General features: G+C 36.6%; 1 protein-coding gene across 5 annotated transcripts; it reads right to left on the bottom strand.

The window, feature by feature from the left end:
• Positions 1 to 103: 103 nt before the first annotated feature.
• Positions 104 to 23,312, bottom strand: LOC129248049 (uncharacterized). 5 transcript variants are annotated; one of them, XM_054887469.1, is made up of 7 exons: positions 15,376 to 15,618; positions 14,359 to 14,408; positions 1,417 to 1,487; positions 1,128 to 1,353; positions 915 to 986; positions 563 to 746; positions 104 to 492 (listed from the first exon to the last, which is right to left on the bottom strand). In XM_054887469.1, exons 3-7 carry the CDS (start codon positions 1,469 to 1,471, stop codon positions 313 to 315), a joined length of 717 nt encoding a protein of 238 aa, XP_054743444.1. In that variant the 5' UTR covers positions 1,472 to 1,487; positions 14,359 to 14,408; positions 15,376 to 15,618; the 3' UTR covers positions 104 to 312. The 5 variants fall into 5 exon arrangements, with proteins under 5 accessions (XP_054743444.1, XP_054743440.1, XP_054743443.1 ...); XM_054887465.1 differs by lacking the exon at positions 15,376 to 15,618 and adding an exon at positions 15,220 to 15,274; XM_054887468.1 differs by lacking the exons at positions 14,359 to 14,408; positions 15,376 to 15,618 and adding an exon at positions 23,152 to 23,312.
• Between the last annotated feature and the right edge of the window lie 3,764 nt (positions 23,313 to 27,076).

Raw genomic sequence — 27,076 nt, 5'->3', positions numbered from 1 at the left:
ACATCACATCAACATCACATTGGAGCCCGCTGTGACTTCTCATTTACAAGACATCGAGATGTTGAAGGTGCTCGTACTGTACACATTAAAAAACCACATTAAATATCACTCACATTGTATATAAAATGTATTTCAAGACTGTCCAACATAAATAGCAATTTGGAAACTTAACACTACCCCAATAATTTACATAAATTTGAATTTTGTTGCAACGTTACACAAATAATAAATGTAGATATGTATAAGACAAATACTTGCAAAATTTTTCACATTAAACAAAAAATACATTTTCAATTGAGTATTTTAGAGTATTTAAGATTGCACCCTATATGTGGTGATTTTGCCATTGTCATTGATTGTGGTCTGAGCGCCGCGACGACTAGTCTTTTGACCATCAATATCAGAGCTACTCGAAAACGAACTGACTGAAACGCCCTTAAAACCACCTGGCGACGAGGGTCCAGCGAAGCGATTACTTATGTTCGGTATATCCTGGGAGAAAGCAAAAAAATATTTTAAGTTAGCATTCCTTTTTTGTGATTTAATTTTGAATTCCACTCACCGGGTTCTCAGGACTGATTGAGGCCGTGTGATATGATCCACCCGGTCCAAGAGAAGCAGCAGCGACTGCAGAATTAGACCCATAGCGATTGGGTGTGCCATATCTGTTGGCACTATTGTAATAGTTTTGACGGTTAAGGTTATGGAAGAAGGCCTGTTGCTGAGCGATTTGCTGTTGAATTCGACTGTAAACAATAATGTTAAAAATTCACATATCAAATTTTTGTTAATATCACAGGGCATAAAAAGACGGTATGCATGCATTACATAAAGACAGATATGTACAGATATATGTATGTAAATAAATTTCTTTGAGAAAACAACAACACGTTCACATAAATTGTATTAATTACTTGTCGTTTGGCAGGAGAGAGGCATCAGCGGTTGCCATAGCTTGGCCAGAGGAAAAAACCGATGCAATAGCGCTAAGAAAATACATAGAGCAAAGATCTTTGAGTGGAAAAAGGATGTTAGCAGGGCATAGCTGTTAGATACCAGGCAGTCTTATTTGTTTATTTTATTAGAGGTTAATTTTTTATTAAGTAGCGAAAGAACTTTTTACTCACTGCTGCTGTGCAGCATTATTGGCCAAAATTCGAGCTGTTAACTGCTGATGAAACTGAAATGGATCTATGAAGTTGTTGTAGTCGGGCGCATAACCGTAGTCGTAGTCATCGAATCCACCATCGTAGCCGCCGGCGCTGCCGCCTGCATAGCCGCCTGCATAGCTATTAGCACTGCTACCAGCACTACTACCAGCATATCCAGATGCAGATCGCTTATGATTGCGTGCTAATGGAATAGAATATTTCAATGCACTTTGTGGCAAGATTTGTGATCTAACTTGTGTACTACCTTCAGAGTTCATCACTAAAACAGCCGCAATGCAGAGGAATAAAAATTTCCACATATCGAATGTGAGTTGGCTGTGGAAAAAAATGTCATGAAATATCGAATATAAGAAGTTATGTATAGTACAAAGTGGCGCAAAATTAATCACCCCATCGCTACAGTATACTGACGGACAAGCAATGAAAGCGTAAAGGTCAAAATAAAGAATTTCTTCACGCAAAACAATTTTTTGGTATTTAGTTAAGAAGTGATTCAAAACAAAATTGGACTATTAATTTTGCGTCACCTTGTACAAAGATAAATAATTACAAACAAATACTATACAAATAAAGGGCCTTTGGAAGACGCGCCTAGGTTAGGTTAGGTTGAAGCGGTTGCCCTATGGGACACACTCAGGATCATAGCCCATTGTGATCTCACGTGGGGGGCTTTCCCTATTTCTCCTAAAACCGGTGTGTGCTTTTTAAATATTTTAGAATATCTGCTATTTCTGCAGAACTAAGATCTTCCAATTCGTTAAAAAAAAATGTCTTATCAAAGACGCGCCTAAATGTTGTTTTAAAATAAAATATGTAACAATTTAGATTCTTTCAGGTTTCACTATTTTTATTTATTATGTTGGGTAATAATTTCGTAGCGTTTTTATATTTTCTTTTATTTTACAATGATTTGTTCACTGTTTGGCAAAGGATAAGTATTCATTCGATAGAACTCTTTCTGCTCTACAAAACAATTTTGATTGTATATTTCAGTTGTTTATTTTTTTATTGGTTTCGAGGCTTAGAAATGGAATACCCAGGAGGCAAAAATCCACATTTTCGACACCTGCTCTTCTTAATTTTTCATCGAGGCAAAAAGCTGCCGAAGCAGCCCGGGACATTTGCGACGTGTATGGAGAAAGTGTCATGGGCGAGTCTACAGCACAGAAATGGTTTGCAAAGTTCCAAAATGACGACTTTGACGTCGATGACACGTCCCGCAGCGGAAGGCCTTCTGAGTTCGTATTCTTCATCCAAAGAAGATAATGATATGTGTTTGGTGAGACGGGCAGGGCATGGTGCACTGGGAAATGCTCGAAAAGAATGACACGATCACCAAGGAGCTCTGCATTGCCCAGTTACACCGCGTGAATGAGGTTATTCGACATGGTCAAACCATACTCCTTCAGGATAACGCCAGGCCCCATGTTGTACAAGTCGTCAGAACCGCACTCCAAGAGCTCGAATGGGAGGCCCTTCAGCATTCGCCGCATTCTCCGGACCTTATACCGACCGATTAGCATATTTTCCTCTCCCTGCCAAACCATATGAAGGGTGTTACCTTCGATAACAAAGAAGTCCTTAAAAACTGGTTCAACAACTTCTTTGACACCAGACAAGGCTATTTTCGACGGAGCGGTATCCACAGTTTACGAGAGGTGGGAAGAGGTTGTAAAGAGCAATTACGAATAAATAATTGATCAACTTATTGATATAACTATTGTTTTTTGTTTAAATAAAAGTCTTCAGTAAAAGCGCTACGAATATAGCGGTATATACCTATGAAATGAGACTTTTAGCTATTAGTCCATAGATGTTTCTAGGAGTATTTTTAAACCTTCCCAAAAGTCTTGTTATTTTCGTCTGTCATTTATCAACAATATTCAGTTCATTGTTTGTTACGTTTCATACAACAATGCATTTTTGTCGATCATAAAAATGTCGAATTTCGTGCCTTGAAACTACGATTTGCGGGCATCGTGAAACCACTTGTGAAATGCTGCTCTCCCGGTTCAAAAGGAAGTCTTTTTTGCATCGAATCGTTGCGGGTGATGAAAAATGGGTGTATTTCTCCAATCCCAAGCGTAAACGATCGTATGGTCCGCCCGGCCACAAGCCAAAAACAACGGCCAAACCAAATCGCTTCGGCCGCAAGGCAATGCTGTGTGTTTTCTGGGATTAGCGTGGTATGATTTGGTACGAGCTATTAAAACCAGGCGAAACAGTTGACGGTGAACACTCCCAATGACAATTGTCCGATTTGAAGAGCGCTATACACCGAAAACGCCCAGAATATGCCAATGGCGTCACGAAGTAATTTTTCTTGATGACAATGCACCACCACATCGAACTAGAGCGACCCGGGAATTGGTGGAGACGTAGGATTGGGAACCGCTGGTGTATGCAGCTTACTCACCAGACTTCGCGCCTTCCGATTATCATTTGTTTGCATCGATGGGCCACGCAATTTCCGAGCAGCGCACATACCGGTATTTTGATAATCTAGGCGGCCAAAAGTCAATTTTGTAAAATGCATTAATTGATTTCAATAATGAATAAAATATAAAGATAACGCAATAGAGTATTCACTTCACCCCCTCTCGCGCTTTTTCGTCGCGTGCGCTACCGCCGTATTGGCAGTCAAAAGTTCACTGCTTATCACACTACACATATCTCGCTCGGCGTTCGGCAAGCAGCAAATCTTCAAAAAAGTAAAGTGAACTTATTTAAAGTTATATGTCTCGTTTTAATGATGGAAATTGAAGCTTCAGGTATGTTTTTTCCAAATTAAATAAATATTTTATAGATTTTGTTCATTAATAACGTAATTTATTGAATTCCGTACAAGGAGAAATAGTGCATTTTTTACACATATTTTTTTTATTTGTTAAGCTGAAAGTTATACTTCCAAGTTCGTCCAAGCTTGAATTTTTTTTTCAGATTGTGTACATATGCTTTGAGATGTAGAATAAAGTAGAATTAGCCGCGGAAAACCGCAGATTAATTAATTGTGGAATTTCAAAAGTTTCATGGAACAGTTTTTTTAAAGCGTTTTCTATACTTGCTATTTTTTGGTTTGTTTAAGGTTCTCAAGGCACTTCAGGGGTTCGAATTGTGACTCGAAAATACCTATTCGATCGCATGCAAGCTCAGAATTTACCAAATTTGGACGAAAAATTAAACTCTTTACAACAGGAGCTTTTGTCAAGTGAAAAATACTCTGACGAACAGATATCAGCTCTTAAGCACAATTTTTCACATTTTAAATCACAAATCAAGAAAAAGTGGCTACAAGTACATAAAAAGGAAGATGTTTTCCTATCAAAGTACAAATCTTGGTTGGAAGGAGGTTTTGAATTAACTGTTGCAGCAATACCGAAACGATGTGGCCGTCCTCAGAAAGATTTCAGTGACTCAGGTGAAAGATCTAAAAGACGCAAAACTGCAGAACTCAGATCTACAGTAAAGGACAAAAACTTGATTATGCATGCTGCTTCAGTAGAGTTAATCAAAAGTGGGAAGAGAGATGCTTCTAAAGTATTAAAAGACATTCAAAACTCTCCGATACGTGCGACAAAATACAAAAAGGCATTTTCAAACACTAAGAAAAAAGAAATCCACTCTTTATCACCAATGCAAGCATTGAAAATGATGATTGATGCTGATCTAACAAGTGCTCAGTACGAAGTTATAAGGAATACATGTAAAAAAAATTTTCCCTGCTACACACTTATTCAAAAAGCAAAAAATGAATTGTATCCGCCTACTGAATCTATCAGAATTACATGCACTAGTGCCGAATGTGACTTACAGCCCTTGGCCGATGTTACAGTGAAACGCTTATTAACTTATTTGGAAGAAGTTCTTTCAATCCTTGAAGAACAAGAAAGATTGTCCCTGAAACTTATTTGTAAATGGGGATGCGACGGCTCACAGCAGTCACAGTTTAAACAAAAACAAGAAAGTGATACTGATTGTGATTCAAATATCTTCCAAACCTGTTTTGTTCCATTAAGGTTAGTCTGTGGAAAAAGTGATAAAGTCGTTTGGGAAAATCCAACACCCTCTTCAGCTCGTTTTTGTCGTCCTTTGAGGTTCCGGTTTGTGAAAGAAAGTGTGGACTTAACTAAAGAGGAAATCGACTTCGTAACTGAATCTTTGAAATCGCTGTCAGCTACGGATTTAGAATTAAATAGTTTAACCTTTAAAGTCAGTCACGTGTTCGTCATGACAATGGTATATGGCAAAGTGTGCAACGCTGCTTCTGGCACAACTTCTACCAATAAGTGCTATATTTGTGGCGCTACATCCAAAGATTTTAATCAGCTGCATTTAAAGCACGATATTAAGCACGAATGCCTTGAGTTTGGTTTATCTGTTTTGCACGCCAGGATAAGACTCTTTGAGAGTATTCTCCATCTTGCCTACAAGTTGCCTGTTCGAAAATACAGAGAAAGAAAGACAGAAGCGGAAAAAACGCTCGAGAAAGACAGGAAACTTGAAATCCAACGGAGATTCCGTAACGAGACTGGCTTGCTTGTTGATATGCCAAAAGCTAACTTTGGAAACACGAATGATGGTAACACAAGCAGGAGATTTTTCGAAGATCCAAAGTTAGCTGCTGAAATAACCGGAATCAACTATGATCTCATTTATCGGTTAAAAGTCATATTGGAAACAATTTCATGCGGACATAAAGTGGACTCGGAGAAGTATGATAAATATGCATTTGACACAGCTCAGTTGTACGTTGAATTATACCCATGGCACCCGATGACACCGACAATGCACAAAATACTTGTGCATGGTGCATTAATCATAAAAAATGCATTGGTGCCTATTGGGCAACTTTCGGAGGAAGCTGCAGAAGCAAGGAATAAACATTTTAGAACTTACCGCCAAGACTTCGCAAGAAAATTTTCCCGAGAAAACTGCAATAGAGACATTTTTAATCGACTTTTTTTAAGTTCGGACCCTTTATTTAGCAGCACTAGAAATGTGAAAAGAGGAAAATTAAAATCATATTTACCGGAAACGTTAAGTTTACTCATTCCGGCCCAACCTAACGAATCTGATTTATCAGATAATGAAAATTTGTAATTTTTTCCTTTAATTTGTTTTATTTTGCTTTAGTTCTTATTGACGTAAGATTATTGATTGAATTAAATTTTTTTTTTGGTTCAAATAATGTATTTTATTTGACACCTTCTGTGAAACTTGCCTTTTGATAATAAATAATTAAAACATTATTTTATATAATTTAACCTATAAATACCCAAAAAAAAATTCATTTTCTATTTATTCTAGTACAAAATGGTTGTATCTTTAAATATACCACGGTCATTTAAGGGTTAATAATATAATAGTTCAATAAAAAAAAGTCCATTGTCTAAATGATGATGAATAAAAGTATTTAAGACTATAAAAAACGTTAAAATAGTTTTGGCCGCCTAGATTATCAAAATACCGGTATGTGCAGCGCTTCAATTCTCACGAAAAAGCCAAAAAATGGCTCGATGATTGGTTTGCGGCCAAAGACGGCCAATTTTTTTAGCGCGGCATCCACAAATTGCCTAAGCGATGGGAAAAATTTGTCGCTAGCGATGGCTATTATTTTCAAGATAAACTTTGTAACCTTTTTTTTATTAATAAACGTTTGAAATTGAAAAAAAGAGTCTCATTTCATAGGTATATACCACCATTGTGTAATTAAACTTCTGAAGCACTCGCTCACACACTATCGCATTCAGTTCAGCAATCTCGATCCGAATGTTGTATTTCTGCTCCGGACTCATTGTTGGCTGACTTTTATTTTTCAAAAAATCCCATGGACTTTACTTAAAAAAAAAAACACAAAAGGAGTCTAGTGGAGTTAGATTGCATGGTCTAGGTGGCTAGTTATGTCACCATTACGTGAAATTAATCGGTCAGGAAACTGAGATCGCAACATGCAATATTTTCTCGTGTTGTGGGACTTATGGTTCTGTCTTGTTCAAAATAAATATCATCTATGTATATTCCTTCAAGCTCGGGCTACAAAAAATCTTCAATCTATTGCCTATTGCGATGTCCATTGACAATAACAGCTCCTTTATTTTCATCTTTAATGGAAAACGGGTCAATTATTCTATCACTCCAAAAACCACACCAAACAGTATATTTTAAATTTACATTGGATGGGTATTCCCCTGCAAATTTGAACGATTATTGTCACCAAAAAAATTACGAATTTTGCAATATGATGTTCTTAAAGTTCGACAAATTGCATAATAAGTTGCAATAAACGCCTTGTATCCACCTGTCGACCTGACCAATGTCAAAGATGGCATAAAAAAGGTACCATCTAGGAATTATTCACTACTGATATCTAGGCATTACTTTTGACAGACCGTTTACATATACATGTAAAAGAAATAGACTTCTATGAAAAATTTTAGCAATTTCATTCTATTTTTTTCCAACTTTAAAACATATGCAATATCCCTGCAGTCAGACCCTACTACCAGTTTGCTTCGCGTTAGAAGTAGTTCGTCATCTTATCTCTAAGCAGTGTATCTGACATGGCAATGTTTTGTCTGTGCAGCAAAATTTCCATTAAGGAACTATAGCAGTTCATAATAGGCAAACAAATTCTAATCTAATATGTGGCAAAGATCATCAATTTCTAAAGACTTTTAAAATTAACAGTTGAAAGATTTAAAATTAAAATATAATATTACGAGTAAAAACTTCGAATTAATGTCAATGATGAGTTGACCCATTTGTCTACTGCATCCTTAGACATACTTATGAATACACACACGAAATATACAAATACTGACAAACACCAAACCATTACGGACCAAGTAAGCAACCCTTAACTGAATTAATTCAAACGTGTCTAGTGAAAAGATTCTCTGGGCTATAAAACATTTCAAACCACTCAAAGCGAAACGGTCAGACATGATTATTTCGGTCATGTTATGGAATCTCAGAGATGCTGTTGTGCCAAAGCTAGACACACTCTGCAAAAAAAAACGTATCTTGCTGCTATATTCCACTCAGCTGGACAGGATTAAAATTCATATTTATTTCCAAAGCAGGATAACATAGAAGGCCTATAAATTCACATCTTCTGCCCTCAAAGTCTTAAACGAATTTTGGGCTTATATCTTAGAGAAAGGATGAGAAATTCGTTCAAAATCCCAATACATTGATATAGTAAAAGGCAAGTCCACAGAAACGGATATGCGTGAGTTAGTAGTTAGTACTATAGAAAAATCGCTGCATAGAGGTAACTCAGCTCGCTCCGTCAATGCCTCGGTATCACAACAAGAGTAACGAGAGGGCGAGTGGACTAGAATCCTCCCTTAGCTCCCCCGAAGCGGAGCTAGATCCGCTCGACCCTTCAGCCAGATTAGAGCAGAGCTAAAGTCTCAAAATTAAAGCATTGCAAATAGACGATGGAAGAGCCTACCAACCTGTGCAATGTTCAGTCACAAATGCCCTGACTATAACGCATGAAAGACCAAATAATTACTTGGGTATGGTTGACTCGGCATTTCAAGACTAACCGCGATTCTCACAAAGTAATAGAAAGTGGGCGAACACGTAGCGAGTTTAAACATATCACACTATAGTGCAACATATGGCGTATCTGTGGTGGAAAGATGTGGGAGAAGAAACTCTTTTTCGCAACATTTGCAATTATCCGGGGTTGTCAAGAGCAAAATTACGGGTGTTCGGCAAAACATTTCTCAACAACATTGCCGAAATTTCAGGATAAGAATTGGGGTATCTTCTTTCCTTTCTAAACACAAAGAAGTGATATAAAAAAACCAACATTACTTACATCTTATTTCTTTCACAGTTGAAAAATGCACATCTATGCTAATACTCCACAGCCTCCTATCTGATATGTCGTGAGTCAGATTTAGATTTAATTGTATTATGCGTTACTACCATTCGAAAGTGTATCATCTGAGTTTCGCTTAAAAATTTTTTAAGAACTTCTTCATCAAGGGGATCTTAAGTATTTTATGATAAAAAATTGCGTCTTATAAAGAAAAGTTTCTTAGAGAATTCAAAAAATCGGATATATGGTACGAAGTTATCGAAATAAGGCGATAATTCATTTTTAAAAACGATTCGCAGGACTAACGCCTTCCTCATATAAAAAGAAGAAGGGGGCATTTAAAATGAGCAGATAAAATATATATAGGAAAAAGGTATGCGTTTTAATAATAACAACATTTTGGGGGCCCATATTACGGGCCTTGGAATAGAAATCAACTCGGTGTCCAAATTAACAGATTACAGGCGCTTTTCATTCGTAAACGTTCTATTTTAATGTACATAAGTACACGCATACTTGCATATACTAGCACATGGGCTGAAAAGTCACGAGCCTAACACGTACCATACATGGCACTAGTTTTATTGCAATCGCCTCTTTTCTAGTTAGTACTAATCTTAAAAATACATCTGTTAATATTCCATGATATTCTATTCATTAATTCGTGAACAATTCATCAAAACGAGTTTCGTGTTTAAATTTTACATTGCTTTTTGATGAAAAAAAACACCGTTTAACCGAAGCAATGGGTTGAAAAGTGTTATGCGGACTCCGCTCCATCAGGAACAACTATAACACAATGGTTTGCTAACTTCAAACGTCGTCGTAGAGACACCAATGACGCACAACGCAGTGAACGTCCAAATGAAGCGGTAACACTAGAAACCACAACAAAAACCACAAAATAGTTTTAAATGATCCAAAAGTGAAGTTGCGTGAGTTAGCTGACATCATGAAGATATCAAAAGGAACGTGTTGACTTTATATTGGATGAGCATTTGACTATGAGAAAGCTCTGTTCAAAGTGGGTGCCGCATTTGCTCACTTTCAAAACAACGCACCGTGTCACAAGTCAATCAAAACAATGGCAAAACTATATGAACTGAACTTCGAATTGCTCCCACATCCACCGTATTCGTCAGATTTGGCTCCCAGCAACTAGTGGCAGTTCACAAACCTAACAAAAATGCTCGCCGGTAGGAAATTTCGCTCGAATGCAGATGTTATCGCTGAAGCTGAGCCCTATTTTGAGGCAAAAATAAATCGTAAAAGTTGTATTGAAATGTTAGAGCGACGCGGGAATATTGCGTTATTCTTTTTGGAAATTACGTTGATGAATAACGCTTATTTTGAAAAAAATGTGGTTTCTTTGTTAGGCCCGGTACTTTTCTGCCCATGTGTTAGTACTTGCATATGCACGCGTTTCTCATTTGAGCAAACAGCTCGAATGTGTTGGGTAAACATTCATAAAAATACGTCATTTCGAACCGGTTAAGGAGGCAGTGCGGCACTCTTCTACCCCCAATACCTACCATTTAAGCGGATTCTGAGTTTAATTTAATTACTTTTCGAGTGGTTGCTTTTTTCATTTTTTTGCTTTGTTTGGTTGATTTTTAACCTACTATCGTAATTTGTGTTGCTATAGTTACAGACCTTGATGCCTTGTCAGATGAGTATATGAATAGATACGTAATATTATTTTCACATGCTAAGTTTTGAAAATTATTTCAGTTGAATCTCTAACATTTTTTGCATACATACATATGAGTGTCTGTATGTACATCTTTTAATATGATTCCACCTCTTAGGATAATATTTCTAATTTCCGAGAATGCCATTTATTACCTGCTTCACAGCACATCAATTTTTTCTAGCTTTATTACATATATATATTAATATTTTTTCCAATGATTAATTAAGAGGGGCGGCGCTTGAGTAGCAAAAAAAAATGCATTTCACGAACAAACTGTGTATGTATGAGTAAGGCAGTTTTATTTCTATACTCAAATCACGAATAATTCATTAAATAAAATAATTTATGAGGTAAAATTCTTTCATTTATTGCAAAAAATAAGAATAAGATAATTTAGAAAGCATAAAGACTACAAAAATAAAATTAACCAAATAAAGTGAAATCCCAAGTTTGGAATTGAATATTAGAGCCATTCAGCTCGTCCACGTGCCATTAAATATAAAAACGAAACTTCATCAAATTCCGTTCTAGAGCTGCATTACAGCTTCCATGATAGTTGCAACCTCAGCCTGAAAAATGGTGAAATTTTCGGATAACTGAAAAATCTTACTAGAGACAGGCTTCTTAAATACCTAAACAACATTGGACTAAGTAGGCAAATATTGTTTATTTGCGAATAAAACAACTCTGCTGACAAGTTCAGCTTGGCCAAATGCATACACGGGAAGAGGAGGGCATTCCGTATACAAGGTGGCAAAAAATTAGTCATCCAAATATGTATTTGAATAACTTTTTTACAAAAAAAAAAAATTTTTTGAGTGATGGAAATCTTTACGCCGCAAAGTTACGCCACTCAAGTTTTGGGTTTTGACCTCAGTTGCATTTTTAAAAAGAATTTTAAACCTATCTGCAAATACATTGTCTTATTGTGCCCTCTTAGAAACTGGCTTTCCAAGTTGTCATTTGTATACATTGCAACTTCACCAACATATTCATAAGACTTTATTTGATTATAATCCTAATGGTTTGCCACATAAATTCTCAAAAATTATCCTACAAAGACAAATCTTTTGGGCCAAGCAGGATTTAGAAAGAAAATTAAATCTCAACCTGAACTTTGATAAGTGCTCGCATATACACGGCCCTAGAACATAATATTGGTAAAAGCTATTTCAACGATACGATTCAAAATTATAAAAACTCTTGGATTTTTTAGGCCAGAGGCCACACAATTTTAAGCTACTCTCTTTGTAACTTAGACGAACTAGAAAGCATAGGACACTTCTTAGGAAAGTTCCCTATTTTAAAACAATTCAGATACCAGCACTTTGGGCAATTCTACTTAGACTGAGATGAAGTTATTAATAGATTGAATGGAATTGGCTCAGACGTATGGAATAGTTTAGTTTGTGTATTGTTTGAATACTCGTATAATTAAGCTTTGCGCGGGACAAAACTGCACTTCGCTCTTGAAATGCATGCATCTGTGTTTCAAGCGGAGGTGCATGCTGTTCAAGAACCGATGAACTTTATTGTGGAAAACATATGGAGAGATAGATCTATATGTGTCTGCAGCGACAGCCAAACTGACATCATGGCCTTTGACAGCCGTTCAACTACATCAGGGGTAGTCGAGTCCTGTAAATCCAGGCTGAACTGTAGATATAATAGCCTGATGATAACATGGGTCCCGGGTCACGTGGGACTGTCGCAAATCCTCTTGTCATTAAGCAGAAGGGACTGAAGACAGCGGGTTGGACTGATGACGGGCCACTTTCTGTGGGCAAAGCACATGGAAAAGGTAGGCATCTCAGACAGTGTACTCTACCCTGCTTGTGAAGAAAATGATGAGACAGTGGTCTATTTCCTGTGCGTCTGTGTTAAGAAGCGACCACCTTGGCTCCTTGGCACTAAAAGATCTACTCAGATTTCTTCGGAGGTCGGGTAGATTTAAAGAAAACTAAAAGGGAAGCCGAGTGCAGTACAATGGACTTAATTATGTCTGAGGGCTGTAGTTGCTAGTTGTCCGGACAAAAACAAAAAAAAAGCGTCGCCTATTTTATTTGGAACAAGTTTAGCCTTCAATGTCAATTTAATTATGTTTTTCCGGCAGACGACCATTTAGGTCATTGTCGTATATTCTTTAATAAGTAATTTTGAAGATATTTATGTAGATTTTCATAATAAAGAAGAAAGTCTATCTATCTATAGGCTGAAATCGTTTGCTCTAAAATTTATGATATTTGAAAATTTCCTCGAAAATGTTATATTTCAATCTCGACACATTGGGGCTTACGTGAGCTGGGTGTATTTGAAAGCACCTCCATAATTCGAGTTTTATATTATTAAAAATATTTTTCCCCAGCTTAACAAATGTGGACAAAAATAATTTTTTGATCATAATGAAGGCTCATGTGAATCTTAAAATTTTTTTCACTAAAATATTTTGGCGAAAGTCTTAAAATTTCATAGATTTTATAATGCCCAAGGAAAAAAAAGTAACAATTTTTTTTTCTTTGTATGGCAAATTGTCATGGATGATGTGATGCCTTTAGTAATCGGAGTATCTAGTTTTCCGTGTACTGTACCAAAAAATATTCAAGATGTTTTTGGACAATAAATGCAAAAATAAAAAAAATATTATTACCCACCTCCATACTTAAATCATGGCCTAGCAACATTTCACCGTATGAATTTTAAAATATAGAATTTAATAAATAACTGTTTTCTTATTTTACCATATTAAATCTGACATGAAGCGAAGAAACGCAATTGCCTTTTATTCAATTTAATTCTTATGTAATATTGCAGTAATCATTAAACTTAGGCGTTACCTCATTGGGTAATCTCTAGTAAGAACGCCAGCAAGCTCTGCATAGGGCCTGTGTTTTTTTATAGCATAAATGATCCATTACACCTCGTAAACCCTATTGATAAAACCTATTTGATTATGGTCACCTCATTGCTAGGTGTTAGTGGCAGCATAGTGCTCTGAAACATGTTTATCCTGTGAGTTACCCAACTTCAAAAAGCAGCAATTATTCTCGGGATTCAAATGAAATCTCCCTTCTCAGAAAATACCCGCGAACTCCTAGTTGGGATTGTGCGTAATTACCATTCGGTAGCGCTTGAGTTCGAAGCCCGTTGTTGGCACAAAACATCAAAACGATAGAAAAGGTTTTTCCTCCATGAAAAATCTCATCATAACAAACCATCTGCCGTTCGAGGCCAAGTTAAAACTGTAAATCCCTCAATTTGTGGAACAACGTCGAGAAGCACACCACAAGAGCGTCCTCCAATGAAAGATGTACGCGTCAATTATAAATATATATGTGACCTGATCTATGAAAAGGTACCTTACGTATCAAAAAATCATTTTTCACTTTTTTGTTGATTCGAATAGTGTGTGAAAGGCTCCTTAAAATGGTGAAAACCAGAAAGTCATAATTTGCTTAAAAGTTTGAAGAAAAGTACAAATACGAAAAAGACTGATTTTTTTAGAAGTTTAAACTTTAACTGCTGTTTTCTCGAAAACTTGTTTTCGCACGTAAGGTACCTTTTCGTAGACCAGGTCATATATATATATATATATCATATAACTTTGTGTTACATTTTTAAAAAATTTTTTGTGTTTTATATTTTCAAGAATGTAGAAGTACCTGAAACAGCGCTTGACAAAATCCGGCCCTGGTAGTAATTGAATAAAATGCTGAATAGGAAAAATGTAGAGATTAGTATTTTTCATTGAATTTCTCGTGGTTAGTACTGATAACTTTTGTAGAAGTCGCGACTTTTGAATGTCAACACAAACTTTTATAAATGTTTCAATCTGGATTTAACACAACAAAGTAATTCATAGTAAATTGTAATATTGTAATGTAAACAAGCCCGTTTAGTCTTTTGATTTTATATACCTATTTATTTATATACATTAGGATGGTCTAAAAACTTATTTTTTTTCTTGATGCTACCCTCTCAATTTGTTCTTTGGCCAAAAATATGAAGCACAATTTTTTTAAATTTTTTGTTTGTTTGTGTTTGTAATATGTACCCGTGCTGTCAAGATTTTAAAACACTTAATTCTCACTTTTCCACAAATTTGGTATTAAAAATATAAAGATCAATCGACGATTCTTTAATCTGATCTTTTAATTGCTCTTCATAATTATCCAAAAATGCTTCCCGGGATAAATACTTTTATTTTTATTTTTTTCCAATTTTGGGTGTTTTTCGGGGTCACCATAACAATTATTTAAATTATTATTTTTTAAATAAAGCTGGGATATCATTTTTTTATATATAACAAATTGAGGGGGTGGCACCTAGAAAAAAAAATTTGTTCTACTATCCTAATATACCTACAAATGTGCCTAAAAATGTGTGTAAAAACACATTTAACACTTTACACAACACATTTCATTTCGCTTTCGATGTTTTTGAATAATCGGCCTTATCATGAACTCCTCGTACGCTACTGATAGTATTAATCTATCCGAAGGAAATTCCTATGAAAATCAGACCTTGTAGTACGCACGCGATAATCTTAGATGAGACATTTTTGGAACTACTGAACGATTTCCGATTCGCACAAAAATGTCAAAACCACAAACAATACAAAAACAATAAAATCTATAAAAAAAAACAAAAACAATACGTCAATGCAGATACTTAATTACAATGGAACCCAGCCAAGGGTAAAGACGTACAACGCACTTTTCGCCGGATGATCACTGTGTGAATCGCTCAAGTTCAAAGCAAAAATTAATTACTATCACTCGTGGAAACACCAAAACAAAGCCAAATATTAAAATACTGAAATAAACAGGAAGCGTCTGTGTGTACAAAATTTCTAGTTTCGTTAGCGTAGAATGCTGCAAATTGACTGAACCTAAGCGAGGCGACAGAATGGAAATACTCGTATCAACGAGACTGCAGTTAAAATGACGCATCACATAATCAGAAGATCTCAGCAAATCTCAGCTAATCACCGGTTCTCCTTTCGATAGAAGGCAGTAAAGTGAGCTAGCAGCTGAGCAGAAGTTTTGCTGGGTGGCTAAATCACGATCGTACAGTGTCATAGACATGAAGAACTAACTATTTTTCTAAATAAAGATTGTGGGAAAATAACAAACGCAGCAGACTACAAATGAATGAATACATCTACATAAGTTATGCTCAAAACGTGCACGGAATTTAACCATCCAACGCTCGTTGTTGCTTATATGCAAGTAGCTGAAAAACATTAGAAACACATATTTTACAAGTTGGCAACACTTATTCCTTCCATGGTGAAAAGATTTTTAGAGGTATGCTACTTAACAGACCGTTATTCGGTTCTCACCGAATTTGCAGAATCAGCTGATCGACTGACGCCACTTGGGAGTGCTTACACAAAAACTGAGTATGTGTTAGTGATATACGAAAAAAATTAACCAATGGCACTTCGTTGCCGTCGGAACAACTTCTGATTCGACGAGTGTGCGAATACGTGTGAAGCGATCGAGCAGAATCCGGCTGCCGAATCGCCCAAGTACCGTGAAAGTAAGGATAATAGATTTACCATGTTTGGCCATTAGCTATAGTGGCAAATAAAATTATGTAAATATCTTTTTACCATGGCATGGTAACCGAAGTTCCCCTCACTATTTTCTTTTTCACCATAGTTAACCCCTTAACCTACAATTACGGGCATAGCCCACGTACGGTGATCGGGTCAATCGTAAATATTATGGGTACAGCCCACTTACGGTGATCGGCCCAGAAGTGAGTGACATGGTGTGAGTTAAAATTAGATGATTTAAAAAATTTGCGCGAGCTTATATACGATTTCGACCCAACATCTTCTTATCTTAATCGTAGGTTAAGGGGTTAAAGAGCAAATCTATCATTCTTGTAGCCTCTTTTCTGTTGTTGTTCTCACAAAGTCAGATAATATTAACAATGAAAAATGAGTAAGTGTTTATCTCAATTTTCGGAAGTGATGATGAAACAATATAAAGTAGATAAGTTCGAGAAAAAATATTTATTTTATTGCAAACCTCATCTAGTTTAATAAAACACTCATAATTTTAAAGTTAAAGTAGCCTTATGAGTTAATTTCTTACTATTTTTTATTGTTTTTCTTATCATTTTGCGCTCCAAAAAATTACGCAAAAAATTGTTAAATGACTTTATTATTATTAAACAATATGAAATCGAAGGTGGATTGCTCCAGCATACCCGATGGTATTTGCTGGGTGACAAATCCTCCTCGTAGAGCATAAGTGACTCAGTTAATTTATTTGTTGACATTTTTAAATCTAATTTCGTTCAAGACTTTGTGGACATAGTCCCATCTTGTGAATCAGATATCGTATTAATGAACTCAAATCTACCACTCTCATGGATGGAGAAACTCTTTCCGACGTACTAATAAAGGATTGTCCGGATTTAAAGAAACAATTAAAATTAGTATTTAATAAATCCCTAACCTCTCGTACTTTTTTAGACGAATGGAAGCTTACATCCATACTCCCTTATTTTTAAAAATGGCAGAACGATTTCGAAATTATAGACCAATTAACGATTGCTTCGAACACTTCAAAGATACTTTCAAGTGGGCTGCATTAATACAGACTTCTTAAAAGCATTCGAATCAGCATTTGTGCTATTTGTGTAATAGACTTTGTGTTGTTACAATAGGTGCAGTATCTTCAGCCCTTTTGCTCCTTTCTCTGGAGTAACACAAAGTAGTGCCCTTGACCCGTTTCTTTTCCTACTTTTTACAAATTATATCAGATGACGTAAAGGTATTTTGCAGTAACGATAACAGGTTCTCTTTTTCTTTCGCTAGGCATATCACCTATATAATATCAAAATCCTACTCCGTACTAAGTTTTGTGTGGCGTAACGCTTCTAAATTTTCTAATCCGTATACTTGTAAGCTTCTCTCTACAACATTTATTAGACCACATCTTGAATGAACTGTTACCATACGATTATGGTGACCGATAAATCAATTTGCCACTAAGGAGATTGAACGAGTTCAAAAAAATATTCCTTAACTCCCTCTTCGCTCTTTAAACTTAAGTAAGCACGTACCGTTACATCCTTCTGGTGTCTTACTCATAAGCCTTAAATCTCTGGAAATTCGTGTGTCTATCCTTTCTTTTACTTAAAAAATCATCAATAGTGCAGTTGATTGACCATATTTGTTCGAACGATTCAGATTTAATGTTCCTCAACGTCCTCTCCGTAGCTTACTTCCGCTTTATGGCGGTTATGTGAGAACTAACTATACTTTCGTATTATTCGTATATTTCTTATATAGGAGAACTTAATGCTATTAGTTATGCTGTCTTCTTTAACTTTTCTGTTTCAACTTTCCTTTTTCAATCCTTTGAATTCCGCTTTTTAGCTTTTGAATTTACTACATGTACATAATTAGCTTTAAGTTACTCTGTGGTATTCGTTGTACTAAGTAAACAAATAAATATGTAATATAACGGGTGATTTTTTAGCTATTATCTTTTCAAACAGTTGGTTTAAACAGCTGACGCACGTTTCGTGTTTTGTTTCACTGTCAAACATCTTCAGTTTGGTCTAAAATTTAACCATGAACCGTCTTACAAACGAACAACGCTTGCAAATCATTGAATTTTATTATAAAAATGCGTGTTCTGTTAAGAAAATTTATCGCGCGCTTCTTCCATTTTATGGTCAGTTTAATCGACTCACTGAAGCGGCTATTCGAGCTATTGTGACTAAATTTAGAACCAAATTTACATTATTGGACATCAAACCCCCAACACGCTTACGTAGAATGCGAACTGAAGAAAATATCGCAGCTGTATCGGCCAGTGTTAATGATGACCATCAATTATCGATTCGTCGCCGTTCGAAGCAATTGGGCCTCTGTTACTCAACAACGTGCAAAATTTTGTGAAAGGATTTAGGTGTGAAGCCTTTCAAAATACAGCTGGTGCAAGAATTGAAGCCTAACGACCTACCGCAACGCAGAATTTTTGGTGAATGGGCTCTAAGAAAGTTGGCCGAAGATCCACTTTTTTATCGAAAAATTGTGTTCAGCGACGAAGCTTATTTTTGGATCAATGGGTATGTAACTAAGCAGAATTGTCGATTTTTTTGCCCAAAATGCAAGAGCTTGACTTGCATGACACAATGGACTTGTTGAGAGGCGAGTTCGGTGAACATTTTATTTCACGTTCGGGATCTGCCAATTGGCCACCCAGATCGTGCGATATAACGCCTTTAGATTATTTTTTGTGGGGCTATGTTAAAGCTCATGTCTATTCAGACAAGCCTGCTTCAATTAACGCATTGGAAGACAACATTAAAGCATTTATATGTGAGATACCGGCCGAAACATTGGAAAGTGTATGCCAAAATTGAACTAAGCGGATGGACCATTTGAAGCGCAGTCGCGGTCAACATTTGCATGAAATAATCTTCAAACATTAAATTATATGGACTCTACTATCGATTTAAATAAAAATGTCAGGCATTTTTCTAAATTTTACGTGTGTTTTTTTGAAAAACTTTCCTATAGCTCTTAAAAAATCACCTTTTAATATACTTGGGGCTTAAACTTTTTGGGTGTTCGGCCGAGCTCCTCCTTCTGTTTTCGGTGTATGTTTTGATGCTTTTCCTTGATGCCGCCTCCAAGGTTGGTAGGTAGGTGAAATGGTTGAAGTACTAGACTGGCACTCCCAAGTAGCACTAAAGTGCCGTTTTGATCCCATTATAAGACCTCCAACGAGAGGTCTGGAACCCACCTGAGAAATTTGATCACCTCCTAATATAGATCTGCACTATGGCGTCGTCAAAGTCTTGATCGCAGCTTGACTATCGGAAAAATGTAGATATCTCTCTCGCTACCGCGTTCCCTAAGCATTCTGCATGCCTGCGGATTGCAGAGACTTCTGCCTAAATGTGATTTTTATCTTTTATCGAAAAATCGCAACAATGTTTTGCAGCCTGTCATTATCGCGACAAATTGAATGGCTGCCGGCGTCTAAAATTTAGATATACATACACAAGAATGAAACACATAAACAAAGGAATTGCAGTTTAAACATAATTTCCATTCAATACGCAGTAAAATATTTGGCAATTCTCTCGCATCCAACCTGTAAACCCAGGGTGTGTCTAGTTTAGTAAACCTGTCAGCTGTTTATAAGAGTCATTCAATTTTGAGCGCAAATTATCTGCGAGTGCATGCGTAAGATAGCGTTGTAAGAAAGTCAGTGCGTGAGAATTCTCTATGTCCAATTTAGTTGTTTATTTGTATGATTTTTTTGTGGTTTTCAACAAAATATCACGCACGGAAACATTAAGAATGTTAACTCTAGCGTATGGGGACTCACAAGTATCAAAGCAAGCCAATTGCGTTGTTTGAGTCGCTAAAGAAATACTTTCTTCGAGCCAAACTGTTATCTAAATGACGAATGAATCTAAACAGAATGACATCGGAACAAGCAACATTTTGGTCTGGCGCTGAGGCGTGTTGAAATCAATAATAAAACTCGTTTTAAAATCAAGGTGTGATTGACAGTTTTCTTTAATTTCCGTAATATGGCCCATTTCGTCTTCCATAAGTCAAAACAGTGAATGATGCGTTTGAAAAAGAATGTAGAGAAACTTGCGGGAAAACAGCTCCTGGGTTTTTTCACAGACACTGCACTGGCTCACACATTTCATCGGGTAGGTGACCATTTGCCAAAAAAAAAGTTAGTACAGAAGCGCTTCGTAGTCCAGTGATATGAACGATATGGTAATTGAATAATGAGCTATGTGGCCTTTGTAAAAACATGAACATTGCAAAATATACAAAAGTACATTGATTTGTCCATTTTTACTATACTTTGGAAAGGTTGGCGGAAAACAAATAAGCTCTCGATATCGATTTTTATCTTTTTAACACAAACTTCTGACCAATCCGTTTGGTCCAATGTGAATATTGAACTACCGTTAACAATGTGCAGGTAAACAACAATTCACACTAACCTTGAAAACTAAATAAGCTAACAGCCTAGATGCTTCAAAATTGTCTTTATTGCAATGCATAATTTGTCAACATTCTCAAACATGCAGTACCGCCATACCTGCGCCGCATAACATTGGACAGCTCGACAGACTGATTGAAACATTACTCATTTCACACCTAACTGTATTTTTTTCTTTTCAAAAAAGTTATTCAAAGTGAAGTTTAAACTTGACATTGCGGCGTTTTTTCCTTTTTTCTATGTACATGTTTCTGGAAAAGCATTTTAGGTGCATAGAAGAACCACCCCCAGGTAGCAGTACGTAATATTCCCTTGTTTATTTTGCAATTTTTTCGATAATTTGCCCCCTCAACGAAAAACCGTTATTGCCGATTTGCCTCCATGTTCAATTTTTCACAATAAGTCTGTAGATTATTTGTCATTCTTTGAAGTGTGTTTATTTCATCCACCAAGTGCCGCTTATATTGCATGGTGAATGAGACCTCTTAAATAGCGTGAACTCTTTACATTTCAACAAAAAAAAATTGTCAAAAATCAAAGTGAACTTTGAGCCACGTGAAATGTACAATTTGTTGCACTAAGCTTAAACGAGCTATAAAACTGCATATCCAGAGTTTGCTAAAAATGCTGATCAAAAATTTCGAAATTTTGTTGAAAATTTGCTGAAATCTTATGAATTGTATACTTTACAAAGTATGAAACTTTGCGTTAAATGTTTATTGTTATAGTATAAACTACGTGCATATGTATATTTTTATAAAATAAAATAAAAAAGGTAATTAATAGTCAAAATTTGTGGTATATCCTTTTTTGTAGGCTCATAGTATCTGCGTATGTCAAATTATTTATTGTTTGCAAAGTATGCGTCTGAGATTTTGCCAAGCCCGATTGGGTATTCTATGAAGAGACCGACAAATTTCTGCACTACATTTGTGGAAATAGCACACTGTTTCGAAATAAACAATCCGCAAACGCAGGCTGGCCTGAATGCAACAGCATTGGCTTAGAGCATTTTAAGGTTCTCAGCACAGTGATTTGATTATGTGTAGTAAATATGTGCATATGTATGTATGTATGTATATATTGTAAGTTCAAACGTTCGCAAAAATAATTATTTCATCACAACTAAGTTCTTACGAATTTATATTTAAATGAATATGTAAATAAAGGGTATTTCAAAAGGCGTTTAAAATAAAAAAAGTAAAAATTCCTTCAGGTTTAACTATATTTATTCAAAACACGACTCTTAACAATGATATGGCATCATTTTTAAATATCCACCATAATAAATGGTCGTCTACAGGTAAAATCCGCCAAACAGTCAATTCATGAATGCCTATTCGGTGAGAACGTCGAGAAGGTCACGAACATGTTGAAGGTTGTTCAGCAACTCTTGAGGCTACAGCAGCAATGTTCTCAACAGAACGTACAGTTTTTGGTCTGCCAGTACCTTTTCTATCCTGGACAAAACCAGTTTCTTGCAATTTTTCCCACCAACCTTTGAATTGCCGACTAATTCGAACTATTATTTTCACCAAAAAAATCACAAATCAGAAACCGGCCATTAAAGTAATTTATTGTACTAATCGATAACAGAAAAAATATTTATAAAACAGAACTCGCGCATTAAACAAAAAAATTTGAATTGCGCCGCACTCTCATTAGCCACATTTATGTAGATCTTAAGGATCGGAAATTTTCATAATAAGTTCCAATAATTTTATGGCGTTGTTCTATTGTGTAAAATTGCACATCTGTCTACCTGGCAAATGCCAAAAATGAGGTAAGAATGGAGTACTGTCTAGGAGGTATTCACTGCAGACATCTAGGCGTCACTTTTGAAAGACCCTTTATAAATGTGTCGATATATGCATGCATATGCGTTCAAGTGCTGCTAGTTTTTTGCATATACACAGAGTTTATGTTTTTGTTTTTGTATAAATGCACAGGTTCATATTCTGAGAAGTATCGGCTTACTTATGCTGAATCTATACCAAATGTATTTAAATAATTACTTTATTCTTGGAAAAACCAGTGGCAATTAAAACAAATTAGAAATATTTCATTTTCTGTTTTTTCACTTATTTATTTTTTTTTGTTGTAAAACCGGTCATTGCAGTAATTTATTGTTCTAATTGATAACAGAAAAAATATTTACAAAACAGGACTCGTGCATCAAACAAAAAATTACGAATTGCGTCGCACTTTCATTAGCCACAATTTGTATGTAGATTAATTGTTGATGTTTATAGAAACAAATACACATGCACATATGCATATTTATATAAATATGTATTTTTGACCAAAAATTTACGACGGAACGTAATTTTATTTGGCTTCCCGCATTTGAAAAAATGTTACAGTACCAAAAAATGTAACTTATTTTACCGGTTACTAATTAACAGCTTAGAAAACTTTCTTGTTTAATTATTTACTGTTTGCACTCACTTTCTCACTCTCCTTCTTTCTTGCTCAGTTACTACTTTTGTTTTGCTTTCTTTGCCGCTTTCGATCTTCCAACGATTGCTGCGTAGGTCTTCTTTGTAAGCGGATAAAGCAATGGGAAACGTCTTATCTGCGCAACACCTTTTTCACGTATGCCAAACAGGTATTTAGGCAGCCGCTTATAAACTCATGAAAACATCATTGTCATTGCCACCGGCGTAGGTCTTAGCCCATTGGCGATCTTCGGTGCCCGCAATTGAATGAGTGGATGAAGGTAATTTTTTAAGCAATTGATTTCAAGTAGTTCTACTCGGAGTACAACTTTTCAGTTGACGTAAATGCATTTGTACGAGGTGTGGCTATTAAATAACGAGACTGACGCTGTAGCATATTTTTAAATATTTCATATATACCTATGCATATACTTACTAGCGACTTCAATATACAGTCCCGGCCATGTCTATAAGCTGCATATAAGTCTGCAATTTTTTGAAACAGAGTTGGATGGAAATGGCAATGAATGCCGCTTTCTCTTTCGCGGCTACAACACGGACTTAATTATTCTTCCTTTAAGAATAAGGCAAATGCTAGGATATCAAAATTGCCTAGAAACGTTTTAATGGGCAATGCGACTCACAACTCATTTCCTCCTTTCTTTATTATTTTACAGAGTGCCTTAGTTGACTGATAATGCGACCTTCACATTCAGTTTCAGTGGCGGTTTTTCCAAGACTCATGCAAAATTTCACAATAATTCGTTGACGTTTATTACACTTAAAAAAGCAATAACTAAACTCACTTTTTTGTAGAAGCGAAATACGGCATTCGCAAAGGAAGGTTTCCCCTTACGCAGCTGGAGGTGGCTGTCATTTTGTGAAGCGTAGTTCTTCTATAGCAGCGTCAGTCCCAGTATTTGATAGCCATCTTCGTGTTTCAATACGTATGCATGTAAAGATGTGTATTAAATAAGAAGAAAAAAACTATACAAAACACGTTTCGCCTTACATACATACATTTGTATGTGTGTATATTTATCTCACGCAAAATATTGATTGAGGGAAAGCCATGTCAAATCACGAGAAGATCGTAGACGATCGAATTTTTTTTAAATCAGATGATGATTTTGCCCAATCCTTCCCCACTTTGTGTTCGTGCTTACGCTAGTGTTTCTTCTTTAAAAAGATGCTCTTTTGGAATTTAATATTTCATATAGCATCTTTTCCATTGCAGAAATACTCTTGGCGTTGCCTGCCTGAGCGACGGCTATTGGAAAACAAATTTTTCTAGCAATAGTTGTTTTGTGCCCGGGTTTCCGAATCTATCCAATGCTGAATGATAGACATGCACCACATATTTCGGGTACGTCAATTAATTGAATTAAAATACTTCAATTTCTTCCCTTGTAAATGCAATTTCCATAGTGTCTATCTTTTTTGTAAGTAAGAAAAGTTCAGTTGGTATAGAGCCATGCACACTTCCTCTACAAAATATTGACAAAATCAGGAAGTGTACGGAATGTATTTTCAAAAATTATCTCTCATAATCCAGTTATGTATAACCGCAGTGCTTCTACAAACCCATTTACGAATTCTCTTTGGTTAGTACGGTTGTGTACCACCTCTACCGGGCTCCTAGACCAATGCCATATCGAGTAACTCTTCTACCTTCTCCTTCATCAACTTCTCTACCAATATCCTCTCTTATTTTTGTATAAGGAAGTATTCTCAAATTCCTTCTCTACTCCCCCTGCTTGTAATGTACCAAGGTTTTCGTCCTACAGCTGGCAAATGAAAATGTAATAAGGCATTTATTCTACCCCATTATTAGTTCTCGAATTGTAAGCGGCCGCCGTAACTGTGACTACCATTCAGATGACCAAGGTTCGTAGGTAGGTAGGTATAGTGGTTGTCAATTGACATACCTAGGCCTACTGTAGGCCCATCGCGCAAAACCTGTGGCTTTAATATATCCAACAACTTTTATTAGTAAACTTTTATTAGTAAATTGGCTACTTCTGCCAAGTTATTCAAAAAACTCTTTCCTAGAATATTGAACCTTCTTATACCCAGAGCCAAGCACCCCCATAGGAAGCGTTCTATAGTCTCTTCTTCTCCAATATTATTACAGCTACTGCAGTAATCGTTTCTTTAAGACCAACAGTCATTCCATTCATAATTTCAACTTGAAATACTCTACAATGATCCGGTAGCCGAAAGAAAATTCTGACATTCCCTCTTCAGAGTGAAATCATCCGCCTACGTGCTCATTGAGGCTGGTTCGTAACATCCTGAGAGTATGAAATTATAGAAAAGGTTTTTGCTAGTAGCAGTCACCTCTCGGTAGGCAATGGCAAATCCCCGATTGTATTTCTGCGATGGGCTCAAGCCAACACACTTCGGATTATAGTAGAACAATTAGTTGAGTGGCGCTCCCCACTCTACACGCTGTTCGTAGACTTTAAGAAGGCGTTCGACACTATCAAACTAGACGCAATATGGCTGACACTGAGTAGGGAGTTGCCGCCAAGATAATCCGCCTCATCAAAGCCCTCTACGAGAACTCCGAACTGGCAGTACTTCACAAAGGCGATATCAGCGATCCATTCACTACCAACGCAGGCATACCCGTAAGGCAAGGTTGTCCCCTGTCGCCTCTTCTCTTCGCCATCGTCCTTGATGACGTCATGAGCCAACTGACCCAGCACAAAAAAGGCATCGTATGGAGTTTCACCAGACATCTAGAGGACCTGGACTTCGCCGATGACATCTACCTCCTCTCTCACAAACTCTCTGACATGCAAGCGAAGGCGGGCAAACTAGTCGTGCTGGCACGCACTGTCAGACTGAAGGTCAACATCAACAATCAACATCAACAACACGCCCAAGGCCATAAGAGTTAACCACAATAACGCAAAGCAGATATTGGTTGACGGACGCCTGGTGGAATTCGTTGAAAGCTTCTGCTACCTAATGAACATGTCAACTACAGACTAAACAAAGCTAGGGCGGCATTCGAGTGAATGCATACAGTATGGGGAGTTCGCAAATCTCCAGGCGCACTAAACTACCAATATTCGGCTCATGCGTAAAGGCAGTATTGTTGTACGGAAGCGAAACATGACTGGTATCTATCGCCATCGCACAGAAGCTACAATCTTTCATCAACAAATGCCTCCGCATCATCTGCAGAATATTTTGGCCAAACACCATATTTTGGCAGTAACGACGCACTGTGGAGATCAACGAACGAGGAACCCATCCTCAGGCAAATTAAACGCAGAAAGGGGCGATGGATAGGTCACACATTGAAAAAACCACCATGATGCGAATGGCACTAGACTGGAACCCGCAAGGGAGCAGAGGTCGCGGTCGACCAAAAAACACTTGGAGAAGGTCGATGCTGCGCGAACTTGCCGATGCCGACATCTCATAAAAAACTATCTGCCGTTCTAGCACGTCTTCAACCTGTAAGTGTCTCTACTTGTGGAACTACATGTAAAAGCACGTCACAAATTAGCAATGGTCCATAGCCCAAACCCCTTATAAAAATATACGTGGATATTATACAAGATCTCAAATAACAATGTATATTCGAATTTCAATTTTTTTGTGGCGATATGTTGGTACTCATGTTTCTCACTCATGCCGATGAGTTCGGCCACTTTGAATGTTCAGTTAATTATTCACAGCTGCTTTACTTGCACGTGTTTCGGCTTGTCTTCGATTTTTACCTATTCAAAAAGATGGATCATTATGGAGATTAAGTGCGCGGATGCATTCCGAATGTTGTCTGTGTCATACAGAGAAGCTACTTTGGAACAAAGCAACGTTTATCGGTGGTACAAAATGTTCTCAGAAGGTCGAGAAGATGTAAATGACGAAAAACGTGTCGGACGCCCTACCACTTCAACAACAGGCGAAAAAATTGA

This window comes from Anastrepha obliqua, chromosome 5 (assembly GCF_027943255.1).
Source record: "Anastrepha obliqua isolate idAnaObli1 chromosome 5, idAnaObli1_1.0, whole genome shotgun sequence".
Taxonomy (NCBI): Eukaryota; Metazoa; Arthropoda; class Insecta; order Diptera; family Tephritidae; genus Anastrepha; species Anastrepha obliqua.
Note: the sequence above shows the minus strand (reverse complement) of the source record. Positions and strands in the feature narration are given on the sequence as shown.